The sequence below is a fragment of the Cydia pomonella genome, chromosome 21, assembly GCF_033807575.1.
Source record: "Cydia pomonella isolate Wapato2018A chromosome 21, ilCydPomo1, whole genome shotgun sequence".
Classification (NCBI taxonomy): domain Eukaryota; kingdom Metazoa; phylum Arthropoda; class Insecta; order Lepidoptera; family Tortricidae; genus Cydia; species Cydia pomonella.
The window spans coordinates 6,295,186-6,314,315 of NC_084723.1; the positions used below are offsets into that span (position 1 = coordinate 6,295,186).

At 36.3% G+C, this 19,130-nt stretch overlaps 3 protein-coding genes across 3 annotated transcripts in view; 2 read left to right on the forward strand and 1 right to left on the reverse strand.

Moving 5' to 3' along the window:
* The window catches only part of LOC133529468 (huntingtin-like), a gene marked incomplete in the record, with an annotated part of 63,021 nt that extends 58,949 nt beyond the window's left edge, over positions 1 to 4,072 (reverse strand). The window contains 3 exon segments of the mRNA XM_061867184.1: positions 3,395 to 3,516; positions 3,671 to 3,812; positions 3,886 to 4,072. Coding sequence (XP_061723168.1) covers positions 3,395 to 3,516; positions 3,671 to 3,812; positions 3,886 to 3,950 — 329 coding nt within the window.
* A 5,860-nt stretch (positions 4,073 to 9,932) lies between these two features.
* Positions 9,933 to 11,683, forward strand: LOC133529466 (pyridoxal phosphate homeostasis protein). The gene is made up of 4 exons (XM_061867182.1): positions 9,933 to 10,195; positions 10,322 to 10,679; positions 10,963 to 11,204; positions 11,364 to 11,683. Exons 1-4 carry the CDS (start codon positions 10,097 to 10,099, stop codon positions 11,442 to 11,444), a joined length of 780 nt encoding a protein of 259 aa, XP_061723166.1. The 5' UTR covers positions 9,933 to 10,096; the 3' UTR covers positions 11,445 to 11,683.
* A 723-nt stretch (positions 11,684 to 12,406) lies between these two features.
* The window catches only part of LOC133529467 (uncharacterized), a 31,686-nt gene continuing 24,962 nt past the window's right edge, over positions 12,407 to 19,130 (forward strand). Inside the window, exon 1 of the mRNA XM_061867183.1 lies at positions 12,407 to 12,718. The gene's annotated coding sequence lies outside the window, so the exon portion shown is untranslated. The remainder of the gene's footprint in view (positions 12,719 to 19,130) is intronic.

Here is a 19,130-nt window from a genome sequence, read left to right on the forward strand (position 1 = left end):
CACCTTATCTGCATAATTATGAATAAAACGAGACACATAATTAGTCATCCCTATAAACCGTTCTAGACCTTTTTTGTCTTCCGGAATAGGCATATTCTCGATGCACTTCACCCTATCTGGATCAATACGAATTCCATTTCTATCAAGTATGTGACCCAAAAATTTTACAGTTTCTTGTGCAAACACACACTTGTTCTTATTAAACTTAACCCCAAACTCAGCCGCTACACGCATTACCTCCCCTAACCTCTGATCGTGTTCATCTCGCGTCCTTCCGTAAACTAATATATCGTCAATAAACACCTCCACGCCCTGTCTCGCAAATAATTTGTACATTATACTGTGAAATACTTCTGACGCGCAACTGACCCCGAACGGTAACCGGAGGAAGCGAAAACGCCCAAAAGGGGTTGCGAATGTGCAAAGTTTTGAGCTAGGTTCATCTAAAACACACATATAAAACCCTTTACTCGCATCTAACACTGAAAAATACATGGCACCCGAGATATTAGCCGTTATTTCATCAAGAGTGGGGAGTTGGAAATGGCTTCGCTTTATTGCTTTATTTAAATGCTGAGGATCCAAACATAATCGAATATTTCCATCCGCTTTTTCTACTATCACAATATTGGAGACCCAGTCAGTAGGCTCACTAACCGGCACTATTATATTTAACTGCTGAAGCCTTTGCAACTCCTCCTGTAATTTTGGCCGTAATTTAATTGGTATTTTTCGAGACCCTCTAACAACAGGCGGGACCGTTTCATCAATTGTTAACTTATGTAACCCCGGTAACTGCCCAATTCCCTCAAAAATGTGCTTATGCGACGCAATCATCTTACTAATGCAATTTTCTTTAATTTCATAAACACGCTGTATCAACCTTAATTGTACGCAAGCATCTCGCGATAACAAATTGTCACAAGCAGCGTTTAGCACATATATTTTTTGTCTAATTGTGACATCATTAAAACTTAAATACGCTTCAAAACAACCTATAACGGGTAAAATATGCTTACTAACCTCTTTCAATATTGAACTCGTCTTACATAATGATTGTTGATCAAATCCGGCAGCCACATAATTATTTATCGAGATAACTGTCACGTCCGCACCGCTGTCCAATTTAAATTGCACCCGTGCTCCGTTTACCACTATCCACTCGTACCAGTCCTTACTGTCAACGGTTCCGATTTCAATTCCTCTTATCATAAATTCCTCCTCTTCGCTCACTTCCTCTGCCGATTGACACGATAACTCACGCAGCGCATGATTTACAAATCCTGAAGACCGACGACATCTCGCAAAATGTCCTCTCCGATTACACTTAAAGCATATAACTTGCACAGCTGGACATTTGTTGTTGTCATGCGTGTAGCTACAATTCCAACATCGCCGCAAGCTCCGGCCGGCAGCGGGCGTCGCGACGCCCCGGGCGGCCGGTGATGGTGGCGGGCGCGGGCGCGCGGCGGCCCGCGGCCGCGCCACGACGGGTTCGACGGCGGCGCTCGGCGCAGGCGGCTCGCCGGCGCGCACGGCTCCGGCCTGCTCGCTCGCCACCTCGGCCGCCCTGCACCATGCTGCAGCTTCTTGTAACTCCAAATCCGACTTTCTGAGCATCCTCTCTCTCAGCTGACCGTCTTTTATTCCTCTTATCATTTGAGTCAATATTAAGCTATCCCTTAGATCCCCAAATTTGCACGATTTACTTTTCACTTTCAATGCCGCATAGTACTTGTCAAACTTATCACTTCCCTGAGAACACTCAAAAAACAGATGTCTCTCAAAGTTAATGTTTTTTGTTGGGTCACACCTCGATTCAAACTTTCCGCACAACACATCAAAATCGTCCTTTTCGGCCTCTTCAAAGTCCAATTCCTCATATATTTCACGCCCACTTTTACCGATGATGTGTAAGAATAACGCACATTTTTCTTTTCCCGGTGCCCTATCGCGCCCCGAAGCCACCAAATACCAATCGAATGCCTTTTTCCAATCACGCCAATTGTCCGCCATATTACCATTACCGCCGTCGCATAAGGGCGGGGGCTGTTGTAAATTTGCATAGCCACTATTCTGAGCACTCGACCCCGCATTTTCTTTCCCCGTCATCACTAATTAACCAAAACGTCCGATTTACGATTTATACACTGAGTTATTTACACCTGACACCATGTAGTATTCGGGATTAGGGATCTAAGTAAAACCACCAAGATAGCTAGACCAAGACTGATTTATTTTTATTCAGTACCTACCGCACTTTACTCAACTACCCACATGTATAATTATGATATAATATATACAACAGGTTCATTAACAATTGATGATTAACATTACTAAAAATTGGCTTTGTAGTGTTGACACAATGAAACACACAACAAAATACTATCCAATCCTTTACATACATAGACTGCTAAAATAATTTTCCCTCCTTTTAGCTTAAGGTACCATAAGGTTCAAAAGTGCATGGACAAGTTATGAATGAAATCATTCATTTCAATTTCAATTTATTAAATACTGTATTGTACATACATAATAGGTGTTACTTTATATAAAGTCAGATCATGACACCCTGTAAGGGCACACAATAATATTATTCTATTCTATTTTAGATTATTTGGTAACATAATAATACCATTTTACTTAGTAACAATAAAATAAAATTAAAATAAAGGACAGAAAATCTTATCAGTAAATCTAAGAACATAAAACACCAACTTCAAGAATATATTGATAAATGGTTAATTGGATTGATTTGTTTAATTTATTAATAATAATTATTTTAATTTATTCATGTTGTTTCTTATTGTGTAGGTTATAATAATGGACTAATGGTAAAATCCTAAATTCATCCGTGTCTTACTTAGCTAAAATATTAATATAATGTATTAGTGGTATTCATTCTGCGTAGGGACGGAGGAGCATTACAGTGCTGTGAATAGAGGCAGATTGATGACATTTATGTATGTTATTTTTCTTCGGTATCATCAATAAATTCTCGAACACATGTTTCATTCTTTAATTTATCTGAGAGCTTATTGTATATCTTAATAGCCATGATGTTTGGGCTTGCTTGGTACAGTTTATGTTTGTTGTGATTGCCAGATTCATTTTATATGTAGTGGTGTATCATTGTTCATAAATTGTCCACGCAAATTTTAACCTGATTGTACCAGGGGCGTAGCTACCACCCTACCTGCCGTATCAATTATATGGGGCCCTTGGGCCACAGGGGCCCCCAACATGCGTTTTTGTGAGAAATCTTTACCCTTCCTAAGGGACTCGAAACAAATTTTTATACGGGGCCCCACCAAGGCATGCTATGCCACTGGATGGTATATACTTTAATCAGGTAAAAAGAGCTTATGTTCATGTTTCAATCGATTTATTTTACCTGGCATTTTTGGTGTGATCAATTTGATTCTGTAGAATAATATTCGTTTTGTGAGAGTGGAATGCAAATCCCCCCACCACTGCTCTATTCAAGGCTTCATCACCCACCAGTCGAATTTCCGCCTGTAAATAAGATATGACCATAGAAACTACAGAACACTTCTTGACTAATAGATCAGCACCCTCAGGCATTTTTGAAGTAATTAACAAATTACCAAAGTAATTATGGTAATGAGACACATAATTTAAATTTCATGCTTAAAATACCGTTACTCACACTATCGTTGCTTGCCAGAGCCAATAATGTCGGTATGGCAGAGTGCAGAAGATTTCCATAATGCCTAGCGCAGTTTTGTCGACTTCCTAATGCACCTAGACACCGGCCCAGCGTTCCAGCTGCCGCCTGGAGCTCATGAGTCCTTAAAATAATACAAATACCGGTCAGTTTCCATACAGGAAATGCGTAGTGCAAGAAAATGTTCTATAACTCACTTCGCAGAGCCTTCGACGGATTTCAAGTATTCCAAGGCCTTTTCAGCCCTTTCAAGCACGTTCATGGCTGTTCTACATTATTCAATATCTGCCAAAGATAATTTGCACATAATTAGAACTGTAGTTAGTGGAAAAATTGTGTATATCTTCGCGGAAAAACGCAAACAAACTTCAGAAAATCAATCGTTGAAATGACGTTTCTGTCTTTCTGACTGAATAACTTTTTTTTTTTTTTTTTTTTTTTTTCTATGTATGGACTTGAAGGCGGTGTTGCCCATAGCCAACGTCAAGTAAAAGGGTGGGAAATAAACGCGGAAAGGAATAAAGGATATTCGGAATTTGGAAAAAGTGGTCAGGTCAGGTATGCTCAATAAAAAAAATACAATGTGATAAATATACTTAATATTATAAAATACTATACTTTAATGTTATAATGGAAGATGAACCAAGCTAAGATGTTATATAAATCGGGGTTAATAAGCAAGGAAGGAATATCTATTGGAAAGGGAATATGTTTAGATTGTAAAGTTTCCATAAAAACAGTGCGATCGTATAAGGGACAAGAAAAGAATATATGGTTAATATCAGCCTCATCAGCACCACAGTCACATTTAGGGTCATTTATAAATTGAAATCTAGCAAGATCAGAAGGAGCAGATGTATGGCCCAATCTCATGCGTGTTAAACATGATATTTCACGTCTTTTAAAGTTTTTATTGTAAAACCACGGCTTTATAGGGATGTCGCTTTGAATCTTAAAGTAATAACTTCCTGATTCCAGGCTGCTCCAAAACCAAAAGAACTCCCAGGCTAGCCTGAGATATCTTTTGGGGAGCAAAAGAAGATCATGGCAATAGTTTTTATACGGAAATATATCACCAGAAGCAACAGCATCTACGGCCAGACGATCAGCCTTCTCATTTCCGGGAATTCCACAATGACTTGGCACCCATACAAAGTTTACAGTAAGCCCTTTCTTTTCGCATTTTAACAAGAGTTCTCGGATATCATATAACAAAGGGAAATTATATGCCATTTTAAAAGGTGACTTTAATATAAGTTGGAGGCAACTTTTAGAATCTGAAAAAATTACACATTTATTTAAATTAAACATGCAAACGTACTCAACAGCTTTATAAATACCAAATAGTTCTCCAGTAAATACCGAAGACTCTGGAGGGAGTTTAATTTTTTCTACAACATTATACTGGTGATGAAATACACCAACCCCAACACAACTATTTGTAGAAAGTTTTGATGCATCTGTGTATATGTGATGCCAACCAGACCAATTTTCGCCCACTAAGTTGTTAAATACAGGTTTTGCACTTATTATATGCTTAATAATATTGGAGTCTAGAATAACTTGTGGAGAGATAGTCAAAGAGTCAAAGTCTTTCTCGTATATAGGAAGGGAAATATATCTGACAGTAGGAGAAGACAGAGACTTAAATTTAAGGTAGCTATTAATTATACAAGGAGGAGTTCTATTACGCCAATATGGAGATGTCTGTATGTGATCATAAAGAGTCAATAATTTTGTGATCAGAGGATGTGATGAAAATTGCATAGTCCTAAAAATGAATCTGTCAGATAAAAATTGACGTCTTAAATGCGTAGGTGGGTCAACACACTCCACTTGCATAGCATTAGCAGGACTGGTTCGCATAGCACCAAGGATTGTCCTAAGTGACTTATTCTGTATGACATTGAATGCTTTAAAGGCTTCTTCTGTACCCGGTGTTAAAAGAAAAGAACCGTAATCAACAACGCTTCTTATAACTGAATTATAAATAAGCTTCAAATAGAAAGGATGGCTACCCCACCATACACCAGCTAAGCATCTCAATATGTTTAATGAGCGTTCGCATCTACCTTTAACATAATTGGAATGACCCTTGGTGGACAAATTGTAGTCTAAAACAATTCCTAAGTATTTAACTTCTTCGCAAAAGGAGATTGCAGATCCACCATAAGATAAATTTTCATGAACAGTTTTTTTTCTTGGAGAAAATAGAATCGCCGAGGTTTTCGGAACTGAAAGGTCTAACCCATTATTATTTAAAAATACATTTAGTTCCTTTAAACTAGCATTTATATGCTCGCAGGCCTTCTGTACTGATCTATTTCTAGAGTAAAGAACTATGTCATCGGCGTATTGTATAATAGATATATAATCTGGCAAATTAGAACTAAGGTCGTATGTATATACATTAAAAAGTAAGGGGCTTAACACAGAGCCCTGTGGTAGTCCTTTCCAAACTGTCCTGTATAATACTTTATCATCTAAATCTAACTTGATCGACCGTTCATAAAACATAGCAGCAATAATATTGCATAAGCGTTCAGGCACTCCCAAGAGGAACAATTTATTTACAAGAATTGATATATTTACATTATCGTAGGCAGAATTGATATCTATAAAACAAGCTACTACATATTCGCGTTTTGAAAAGGCTAAAAGAATATCAGAAACTAATAAACTAACACAGTCTAATGTGCTTCTACTTTTGCGAAAACCATATTGAATATCAGGTAATAATTTCTTACTTTCAATAAACCACTCCAACCTATTTTTAACTAAATGTTCTAAAATCTTAATTAAAACAGAAGATAACGCAATTGGACGATAAGAGTTTGGATCATTACGGGGTTTATTCGGTTTGAGAAAGGGTAACACTAACTGTATTTTCCAATTTGGTGGAATGTCGCATGTCAAAAATATTGAGTTGATAATATTAAGAAAGTAACCTAGAATATTGTCACTAGAATGGGTCAAAAAGGAATATGGAATACCGTCGCATCCTGGTGCAGAATCCTTCACATAAGATAGCACATTCTTTAGTTCCAACAATGAGAACGGACTGTTAAAACGCTGCAAGTTATCGTTATCAGTATTAGACGAGGGAGACGGTTCCAGACACACGGGAAATGGGGCAAATGGAGGAGCTAGTCTATCTAAAAAAAATTCAGCTACTGCATGATCAAGTTTGATGCCACTATTTTCTACAAAAGCTCCTCTAAACATTCTAACTTTCCTCCAAACTTCTGACGGGTGAGTACTGGGGCTTAAGGATGCACAAAAAGACCTCCAACTGTCAACTTTCTTCTTCTTCAAAAACTGCTTTGTTTCTTTTGAAGTAACTAAGAAGGAATTAAAGTTCTCTTCGCTCATGTTATTATTATACATTAACTCAATTTGTTTTCTCTTTTTAACAGCTTCTGAACATTCGGAATCCCACCATGGAGGACTGGGAATGTTAAATTTAGAGGGCTTCTTACGTGGAAATACTTCATCAGCTACATTAATTATAAATTTAGCAAAAGCATCAGAAGATTTGAACAAATGTTGCCGAGATACATTGGGCAATTCTCCCAACCTCTCATCCATATGTTTGCGAAACTTATCCCAATCTGCATTTTGAAGTTTATATGCCAACAGTGGAGATCTTTTAAGTAATGGTTTATTTTTGAAAGGAAAAGATATGACAATTGGAAAATGATCACTACCATAGGAGAGTGGAAGTACCTCCCACAGTAAAGAGTGTGCAATGGAAGAGCTACAAATGGATAAATCTAAGGCACTAGGATTCTCATTGGGAGCAGACCGACGAGTAGGAACACCAGTATTCAATATGCATAAATTATAATAATCAGCTATGTCTATTATTTCCTCTCCTAAACTGCTTGAGTTGTAACACCCCCAAGCAGGGTGATGGCAATTAAAATCTCCTAATATTAAACATGGAGTAGGAAGAGATGATATGATATTTCTTACTTCACTAAGTATGGTGAGTGAGGGATGAGGTATGTACACTGAAACTATGCAAATGTTATCTACAAGTGCTGAAATTATGGAAAAATCATGATTATGTGCTAATGGAACATGAGTGAAATGAAATGATTTTTTAACAAGTATGGCTACACCACCGTGCCCATCCGACCTATCTTCACGGAGGCATGCATAGCCAGGAATTCTGAAACATGACTCAGACCGAAGCCATGTTTCAGATAGGGTAATAACAAATGGATCATATTTCTTAATTAAATGTATTAAATCACTTTTTTTATTGTTGATACTGCGACAATTCCATTGCAGGATTTTGGAATTGTTGGCCATTATTGGAGGAAACATGAGAAGGATTGGTAATGTGTGCAGCGTTGGACGGTTCTGAATGATTTTTATGAAGATTAATGCTTAATAGTTGAATAAGTTCTAATATGAGGTCATTGGTAGTTTTATTGTTAGATTGTGGCACAATGGCACAACCATTTCCGGAGGGAGATGGCATGTTATAATCTTTAACTAAATTGTAATGTGAGGCAGTGTCAAAACCTTTTTGGGATTTTGGCAAGCTGCGAGGCTTCAGAAAGACTGTTTTTTATATGAATGAGTAGTTGTGCCTGTATTATTATTATTTCTAGTTGTCTGGGTCGGTAGAGATGTTGGAGTGGTTATAACCACATCTGCATAAGGTTTCGTCACAGGAGGATGCAATTTTATCGCTTCTGTATATGAAATAGCACTTGTGGCCATAGTAAGCTTTATATTTTTCTGTCTTTCATACTCCGGACAGCGAGACTTATTTGTAGCAAAGTGAAGGCCAGAGCATAGGCAACAAGAAGCACAATCCTCTTCAATAGTGCAAGAGGACCCAGTATGACTCTGTCCACACTTGTAACACCGGGGTTTAGATCTGCATTGAGCCTGTGTGTGACCAAACCGGCAACAGTTGAAGCACTGGATGGTTGGATATACATATAAATCTACTGGCAGAGCATTATAACACATAAAAATGCGTTTTGGGAGAACCTGGCCATCAAATGTTAGAACAACTGTTTGTGATGGCTTCCAGACTGGAGAACCATCCACCATGACTTTATAATTAATCCTCCTCAACTTTAAGACTTCACCACAACCTACTGGAACACTGATGTTTTCCTTCACCTCATCCAAAGACATTTCAGATGGAACACCTTTAACTACACCCATTTTAATAACATTAAAGGATGGAATGAATGCTTTATATCTATTCTCATTCAGTCGACTGTCTTGCAGAAATTGGTTGGCATCCTCATATTTTGAAAATGATAGTGAGACTCTATTGCGACCTATACGCTTAACACTGCCATTTACAATGTTTTTAAAATGATTGCGTTTTAAAAAGTTGCCAAAAGCAACTGAATGTATAGAAGTGCCATCGCTGGGAGATTCTTGTTGCTTCTGTACATGTACAATGTATGGTGAACAATCTGAATTAATATATTGTTTCCTAGCTGTGGGCTGTGAGGTGATAACATCAGCAGGAATCGCGGCTGGGGCCGGGGCCGGGGCCGGAGCAGGAGCAGGGGCAGGAGCTGTAAGTGGAGCGTGAGAATGTCTACTATCATTATTATGGTTTATGGAAACCTGACAATCGCAATCATCTTTGATAGATTCCCTATCCCTATTTTTATCTTTATTATGTCGCTTTTTTTTATTGCAATGACGACATATCTTCCTTGATGCTGTCCTTCGTTTCCTAGCCACAGAGGATATAGAGCTATCTGTATCCACGCTGTGATATTCCATCATTTCTTTATCAGATTTATTATTGTAGTCGATCGTGATTGTATGGGAAACCGGAGGACAACCTCCCCCTGGGTCATGCGGATCATCGTCGTCACCGCTCATGGCGGTGAAAAATGTACAAATAACTTACCTAGGTGATGAATGTATATATACAAAATATAATAAACTAACTACTAATGATATTTACAAAGTATTTACACAGAGTGGACCACTATTAACACAAAAATTATTTAAAATTTGTTAAATGTAAAAAAAGACGCGCGCACAGGTCGAAGTTTCCCGCCCTTTTTTTTTTCCTGAATAACTTTATTCGTTCAGAAATTGCGTTATGAAGTTGAAAAAAAAAAAAACTAGGAGGTCAGTTTTTAAAAACAGCATTAAATAAAGTAAAGTCAAAAATATACTTAAAATAATATGATAAACGAAGATTAAAAATTAAAACCCTGGTTAAACCAGAGAACGAGTTGTTTGACATTGACGTCATTGACTGTGACAGCAAGCAACCTGACAGTGACAGCTCACAGCTGCTGTTGCGGATCAATAAGCAAAGTTAGCAAAGTTGATAATTGATAACAGGAAAGTAGGTTGTCCCTGAAAATAAATAAAGTCAATTAAATAAGTGACAGAAGCAAGACAAGAATGTCTGCGTCTGCGTCGGAAGACCAAGAAGTAGACGTAATGTACGGATTACAAAATGTTTTAACTAAAATTCAGGCAGCAGTTGCCAGAAGGGCCAAAGTAAGTTTCTTTATTTCTTACGGCTGTATTATGTCTCAAACTTTATGAAATATTCTATAAGACATGAAAATCAAATCTAACCTAACCAAACTTTTAAAGTCATAAATAATATTTAAAATATTTCAGGATCTACCTCAAATAGCACCAAGACTGGTAGCTGTGTCAAAAATAAAGCCAGCGGCCCTAATAGTCCAAGCTTACGAGGCTGGCCAGCATCATTTTGGCGAGAATTATGTAAACGAGTTAGCAGATAAGGCTGTGGATCCTCTAATTCTAGAATCATGCAAGGATATTAAATGGCATTTCATAGGCCATTTGCAAACCAACAAAATTAACAAACTCCTTAGTTCTCCAGGATTGTTTATGGTACAAACAGTGCATTCTGAGAAACTGGCTGATAATTTGAACAAGCAGTGGCTTAAATTCAGAAAAGGGGATGAGAAGTTAAAAGTCATGGTGCAAATTAATACAAGTGGAGAAGAAGGTAAGGTTTTTATTTAACATACACAAAACAGCCAAAGTAGTGTGTTCATGCCTCCATATAGGTATTATTTTCTTTAAGATTGTTGTAAAACAAATTGTACACCACACTAATAAGCCATTTATTCATTTTAAACACATGTGAAGTAGTTCACAGATGACTTGTTTTTTTTAACCATTTATTTGACTTATTGTCTGTTTTGTATTTATTGCAGTTAACACCATATGAAAATATTGAAATTTTCTATCGAACATTGAGTAACTTATTTAATACATAATTATTACAGCTAAAAATGGAGTGCCTCCATCAGAAGCAACAAACCTGTCGCAGTATGTTATCAATAATTGCCCAAACTTAGAATATGTGGGACTTATGACTATAGGACAGTATGATTATGATGTGTCCCAAGGTCCTAACCCAGATTTTATTTCACTTGCGAAATGCAGGGAAGAGGTGTGCAAGAATTTGAACCTGGATATTAATAGTGTTGAGTTGTCTATGGGAATGTCTACAGATTTTGAACATGCGGTATGTGTTCTATTTTTCCTTAACATTTAAGGTTCACAGTTCACACCACACACAGCCAACATTAAATTTGATCTAATAAGTTCATAGCCAATTATTCGGTATTCTGAATTCGTTTAATTCAGTAGCATTTATTTCATATGCTTAATAATTTGATTTCAGATTGAATTAGGAGCAACAACAATCAGAGTTGGATCCACTATTTTTGGTGCAAGGCCACCAAAACAAGAAAAAACCAATTAGAAAACAGCATTTTTCTTAATTTATACAAATAAATGTAAATGGGCTTCCAATAAGTGTTATGAGTATCATAATTCTGTCCGTGGGATCCGTTGAGAAAATAAAATGTTCAATTTTTTTTTATGAAGATAATAATATAGATTATAGTTTTATTATTCAACGTCTCATTTAAAATAAAGGGGTATTTTACTATTAATATGTTCTATGTTTCAGTGTCTCATTTAAAATAAAGGGGTGTTTTATTTGCTCTTTAAACCCTCCTGCAGACCTCATAAAAAAGAAACCACTACTTTCCCTCTCCTTTTTTTATTTCTATGCATTATGTTGTGGTATTGTTTGCAGTCGTTTGATTACTACAAAATTTATTTAGTGCGGTAGCAGTTTATAGAAGTTTAATAGTTTTACGGTAGATGTCGCTAGGCGCCCCCCCTAAAGCCAATAATATGAAGGATATAGTGGAAGTTGTCTTCTTCCTCAGCGATAATATGCGCCCAGTGTTGGGCATACGCCTCTCCGAATCTGCTCCAAGCAGCCCGATTTGCTGCTTCTGTCCTCCAGGTGGTGGAAGTATTCGTTGTCAATGGGTGAGACTTGGTAGCTCAGTTGGACGAGAGGCGGGCTGCTATCTCAGAGTCGTGAGTTCGAGTCTCGCCCGAGACAGTTTTTCCACTAATCTATCAATAGTTCGAGTCAAGCATGGAGAGATTGAGCCCTAATACTAATAAAGTCTGTCAAGCCATTACCTTCACGAGAAAAAGGCAGCAAAATAAAAATAAATTGGCGTGAAGGGTTATCAATGTTATGTATGTGGGTTATCATCGTCATCTCATAGAATAAAAAAATGAATTTCGTGGCTTTTTCTAAAAATTGTTTTAAGTTGTTTGTTCATGAACATGTCATGAACTGACGCTCGAAAATGAAATTAGTAGAGTACTTTTTTTAAATAAGTTTCTGAACGTAACTTCACTCCCACCACTGTCGCCAATGAAACAACATCAAAAAATTAAACCGTCCATCCAGTTTCCGAACGAAGTCATCACTGGACGTACGCGTATACAAGAAAGTTTTCGTTGTATTTTCACCTCCAATAGCGAAATTGTGCGTTACAAAACGATATCGTCATCAAAACATTATTACTTCATTCATCACGAGTTGATTTTAAAGCAAAGGTTTAATTAAGTGTCATTAATATTGTAACATTAAAGATCATTCGATCGCGGTCAGAAAGTTACATCCCATTCGAAGTTGGAAAGTCTCAACAAGGCCGTTTTGTACAGGTAAGTGGGATTTAAGGATAAAAAAGCATTTAAACGTAATCACAGAGCACTTTCTATTTACGAATAATTATAATAATTGCGTAGATCGCCACATCGTTACAACATTCCTCGGTTTTGATCATTTTATTTGTTTTGTACTGTTTTTGCTGCGCCTGCTGATGTAATAACAGCAGGAGCATCTGTTTTATTGTAGTTTGTTTTGGTTATATAGCCATAATATTTAACTGACTATTCTTTAGGGTAGACATGTCTTGAGTGCCTAAGTTGTTATTATATTACTTTTAAATTATTCTGTTTGTTTATTTAACAGGCACTTCATCATCATACTGCTTAGCCGAACAATTGGCTACATTTAACTGCCTTTGTGTCAAATAAATCCAAAATTTTCTTACTTTACAAACACACATCATACAATGTCAATAAACATTTAACCCTTGGAGTGGTATGCCGTAGACTCCCGACGGATTATGTCATTTAAATTTCAAAGACTAATTGAAATAAAATCAAAAATCTAATAACTCAAAAACGACATATGCCACTTGAAGAGGTAATGATAGTAATAATAATCTACCACATACCTTTTGGCATTTATGCTGAACATTTAACATAGGTATTATGTTAATACACTAAATCCTTCATTTTCTAATTGACTTCTTGTTTGTCTATCTCTCTGTACTAACACAGATATACACCTAAACTAGATAGCACTTGTTAGTTTTTTTTCCAATCAAAATTGAAGATGTTTCTCATTAATACTCTATCGGTCATACTATTTGGTAGAGTTCATTCACTGTATTGTAATATGTCCATGGCGTCACACCGTAATGGAGATTACTTTTTGTGTGACACTTTATGCTGATGGGAACATAGAAGATAGAAGCATTATGTTATTTTTCCTTTTCCTCTTAGCAGTAGGTAAGATAGCAGAAAATGTGAGACGAAAAGGTAAATGTAAAAGCCCCTAAACCTTTTATAGAAGAGATATTTCCCACCATGATTTGAATGTTTTTAACGCAGTAACAGGATTCAATTTTGAATGATTTCTGAGAGCCTTATGCCCGTCTAATGGTAAAAAATATAATACATTGTAAACATTTAAATTATAACATTTCACCCCCCATAAATGTTGACATTTTTTGGGTATAGCTGCTTTACTTTGATATTAGTTTTGCTGTATATAATGAAAAGCATCAAAAACTGTCCGGTCACTTGATGCTGTATAGAGTTTACACTAATTCATTTTTTTTTTCTTTATAAAGAATCAAACAGTAACTTCAACTTCAACATTTATTCAGCAAATAGGCCACAAGGGCACTTTTACACGTCAACATGGAATTTACATACCTACACGTAAAAACAAGCGCATCAACAATTATAAAATACTATTAACTGAAAATATTGCAAACTAAAGTATTATTATTACTTAGAGATGTGTAAAGTCTCTAAATGTTAAATTACAAAAAAAACTATAATAATAATAATAATAAAACACAAACAGATACAAAAAAATAATCTAAAATTATTTACAGGTGTAAACATCTCTAAATGTCAGAACTAAATGATTATATAGTTAATCAAATTAACTTAGAGATGTATAGAGTTTCCAATAGTCAAAATTCTATATAATTAAAACATTCATTAAATAAAAGAAACATACGAGAACCGAATCAGATGTCTCACTGTAATTAGTCTGTAGTCTCCTCAAACACAACAACAATTTAATCACAAACTAGAAGTAATCTACCTGTATATTTTTATGCATGCAAACATGATGATCTCCAACAATCAACACAATTTAACTATTACCCAAATCTCTGCCATCAAAAGCATTGTTTGTACACATCAAGATAATTGACCCATACAATCTGAGGTTCATCAATGACCTCCCATTATGCTGTGTCTTGTTATGCAAATCTATGGCTTGTTTCCTTCTATTGTTTATGGATAATAATCATTATTAAAGAGGAATTAAAGAGATGAGCTCCAAATGTAATGTTTACTATGTGGATATGTATAAGTTTTTTGTTATTTTTACTTAAGAGCATAATAGACAACTCTGCTCCATTTGTTTTGTACAGAAAATAACAGACAAGTCGTGAAAACCGCCAATTTATTTTTACAGTAATAAAGGTTTGTGGCAATATATTTGGCCACTGTAGCAGTATTTTATTAGGCGCAGGAGCTGGGCATCCCTGCGTTTTCCTTGACTCCGTCCCAGGCGGTGTAATGTCTCTAGACATTGCACCATAGATCGTCTGAAATAGACGCTAAGGCCAGTAGTAGCAGTATTTATTTGATAACCGCCGACTGTATTACAAATGTATAGTGTTAGTCTTGAATAGTTTTTGTTCTTTAGGCAATACTTGTTCCTTACACATTCAGTATGTGTAAAAGATTACACCACCAATTCCACCAACTTGTCCACATTTAACATTATGTCAAGGCAAGTTAGTTTTCCCAATGCTTTTCATTGGATTGTAAAGTGGATTTTATTTTATTTATTAAGGTTTTCCAACAGGTGTAATACAATAGTACATTACGATACAAGTGCGAAAAATAGGAAATTCGAAACAAGTGGTGATAAATTAAAACACGACCGAAGGGAGTGTTTTAAATCGACACGAGTTGCGAATAACTATTCGCACATGTATATGTATATTCGTAATATGCTAATATTCGCACTAGTGCGATTAAGTAGCACCATATGTACTGTAAATACAATTGGACTTAATAAATAATAACCACAAAAATCATACCGGAGTATTCACCCAATTATAGGCAAACACAACTTGCTAATACTATGCGCTTACATTTTGTACTTATATTAAAATTCTTCACCTTAGCAAAACCAAACAAAAAAATTTTTTTCAAGCATTAAGGTACAAGAAAGCAAAATGAAAAGTAAAACAGATGTAACTATTCTAGAACTAACCTCTAAGCTATGAGAAACTATAAAGACTCCAAGAATACTACCATTTCATGTACTACTACAGAGGTACGTGCATACAATTGCAGGAATTAAACAAAATGGACCTAAAGGTGAAACACAGTGGCCATCCAGTTAATTTGTCAGTGTGGATGTTTGCTTCTCCTAATACCTACAGTATCTTCTTCCTCGCATTGTCCCGGCATTTTTGCCACGGCTCATAGGAGCCTGGGGTCCCATGAGCCGAACCCAGAGGGTAAACTGGGCCTTATTGGGATTAGTCCCGTTTCCTCACTATGTTTTCCTTCACTGAAAAGCGCCTGGTAAATATCATTGATATTTCGTACATATTATGTGATATTTACCTCCTATAAGGGCCTACGCCAGCTGACGCGAACGCCCGCCGCGTGCGCACGCACGCGGGTGCTATTTGTATAGTACGGTCAAATTAACTCAAATTTCACTAAAGTCAGGAACTAATTCTAAGGACTAATAAAATCACTACGGATTGTTTTGTATGGGCTAAAAATCGAACTTTATACAATCGTTACTAAATTCACCCCCCCGGAAAGGGGTGAAATCGGCTGAAAATAATGTAATGGTTATAACTAAGAAGAGAAAAAAGGTGTACTCGGTGTAATTTGGCGTACGTTTTACAACACTTATATCTAAATTCGCACGTGTTATTTATGTTAATTTAAGCTACGGAACAGGTAAAAAAAAAAAACAACATAAAAAAAAAATATTTTGGCCATTGCGGGTCTGGGGAAAGTAATGTACTCGGTGCAAATTGAGTAAATAATTAGAAAAAATATCTAAATCCAATGTCAAATTCGCACCATGGTGCGACACCCGGAAAGTAGTTTTTCATGTTTAAGTGTCGTTGTACTTCGGGGGAAATTTTAATACTATTGGAAATTGATGCAATCATATTCATTTGATTTTGTTTACATTCGCACCCCATAAAAAATTGGCATTTTTATACGGAACATGCAGTTTTGTAATCAAGTACCAAAAACGTAGAGCAATAAATACACAGAAGCGACAAGCGCGTGATTAGTGGCAAGAGAAGGAACGCGCGTAGATGCACCGACGAAGCACGGCTCTTGAGGCACGAGTAGTGGCATGTACTGCAAAAATAGTAGGGTTTCTGAGTATGCAGACAGACAAGTCAACAAATTAAATACAGGTACGCTCAATGTTTGTTAAATTCGAAAAATCGCGTTTTTCCATATACTTACGAAAACGTTAGACTACTTAGTTCTCTCAATGATTGTTTAAAACAATAGTTCCGTTTTAATGCCAGAAGAAAGATTTGTGCTCGTTGCCCGTCAAAAGTGTCAAACAAACTGTCTCGGAACAATCGCTGCGCGTAGGGTTTGAGATCCGGATATCCGAAATATCCGGATATCGGGTCATAAGATCCGGATATTACGGATCCGTTAAATATGGTTATTGACCTATAACCGGAACAATTTTCTAATGAAATTTATGAATAATTTCATACCATTTTGTCATTGAAATATAGTATTTTCATATATTTAATCAATTCAAATACTAACAGCACATCAATTTTGATAGGTACATCATGTCACACAGTAACTTTATACAATGAATGAGAATGTTGCTTAATGCAAACATTAGATCATTGGATATCTTGATGACTTGGGGCTATAGGCTTAAAACAAAAGCAACCTGAAGGCCAAGGCTAGGATAGTAGAGTAGGAAGGAGAGAAAATTGGTCTGATAATCAACCACTAGAATATCTCCAAATGAATAGGGCTAAGATGGTCGGCTCTTTATCATTTGTCATGAAGGGCATAGTGACAAGTGATAAAAATAGAACCATGCTGCCATCGCAGATCGAAAAGAAAAGACCTACCTAAAGTAATCGGGAAGAGGAGATAGATGTTCGAATCCAAAATGCCCTAAGATGCTCAGCAGCGCTTCGCCGAGTTCTAGTGTCCAAGCTGATCAGTAGACTGTCCATGATTCAAGTCTATAAGACAATAATTAGATTTTGATGAATGACATCGGTAAGTATTACACTTGGACTCTGAATCAGAAAAAAAAGAACAAGTTCTTAGTGAAGAAGACGAAATTCTGGCGGAATATTCTGGGACCTATCAGAGATGAAGATAGAGAAGATGAAAGCGTAGGAAAAATAGGGAGCTAGAGTAGCCCTAAAACGCCCTCGGAGTATCCAACTAGCGTGGAGTGGTGCAGAATAGAGCAGAGTGACGTTGTTCTTGTATCAAAGGCCAAGATTCTTTTTGGGTCACTGATCCAGTGAAGTAAGTAAGTATTGCTTTCATAGTTAGTATTTCATGACGAATGAACACGAGGTGAGGCATTGGATGTATTTCCAACTATGCACCAGCTAATCCAGATATAAACCCTCCTTATTAAGTACGGTTTTAGAGATAACATTATGTTAGCTATTATAGTAATCAAGTAATCATTTAAAATTAGTTGGGGTGATATCATTGTATTAAAACATAGTTAAAAACGTTATTTCTTTGTTATCTAAATCAGTTTATTCGGATATTTATTTTGGTGGATATTCGAATAATTAGAATATCACAATATTCTAATTGCAAACCCTACATATAACTTCCCAGACACAAATAGGTAATGTCAATACTGCGAGGGGGATCTTGTTTAGGAAAAACCAGAGCGATCGAGTATATTCCTTCAACAAGATGCTCTCCTACAGCATATAAAAAGGGCTTAACAGACCCACATTGGGACCAATTTACCTGAATAGAGACCCACAAATGCTAGATTCTTGCAACTAGGCTTGGCGAAAGAAAAATGATGGACCAGCGTACACCTCTGCAAGGAGCTATTGTCTTGTAAGTGCAAAGAACGCTGTACAGGGTGTGGGGGAGTAAAACACGGATTTAAATACACTATGCTTTGCGCATGCGAAGGTGCATGCTCTGGGACAAAATAATACGTAAAAAAATAAATATTTTTGTTTAATTAGTGTGTAACTTTAACTAGCTAGATCCGGAGTAAATTACAATAAAACGATCTCAGTATTCTTAATTTTGATAATAATACTTTTATCGAAAATATTTTAAGTTACCTTTATCTTAAACATCATTTGCCTTGCAAATTGTATTGAAACAGCCATCCGACTCTTGGTGGTGTCATCCGGTATGGAACAAAAATAGTGTAATTTGCTTGTTTATAAACCGATTTTCAATATTTTAATGGAATTTTATAGCTTATTAATGTAGCATTCATATCTTGATACAATGTCTTCCTGTAAAGTTACTAGTAAAGTTGATGAAAACAAAAAACGGATTTTTTTTCGGGAAAATTTAAATAAAACTTAAAATTTCTCGCAAACTATGGTATTTACAAGGTCAAATGTATAAACAATATTGTAGCGCATTTAATTTTGCTTTTTATGACACCCCACACAAGCTTACATGTGATATACTTGGTGTGGTATACGCAATATTCTGAACACGGCAC

Bases quoted from the DNA above. Each gene is read 5' to 3' on its own strand.
- LOC133529466 (XM_061867182.1), top strand. From the start codon at position 10,097: ATGTCTGCGTCTGCGTCGGAAGACCAAGAAGTAGACGTAATGTACGGA. The intron at 10,196-10,321 runs GTAAGTTTCTTT...AAAATATTTCAG, and splicing joins CAGTTGCCAGAAGGGCCAAA to GATCTACCTCAAATAGCACC. The intron at 11,205-11,363 runs GTATGTGTTCTA...ATTTGATTTCAG, and splicing joins CTACAGATTTTGAACATGCG to ATTGAATTAGGAGCAACAAC.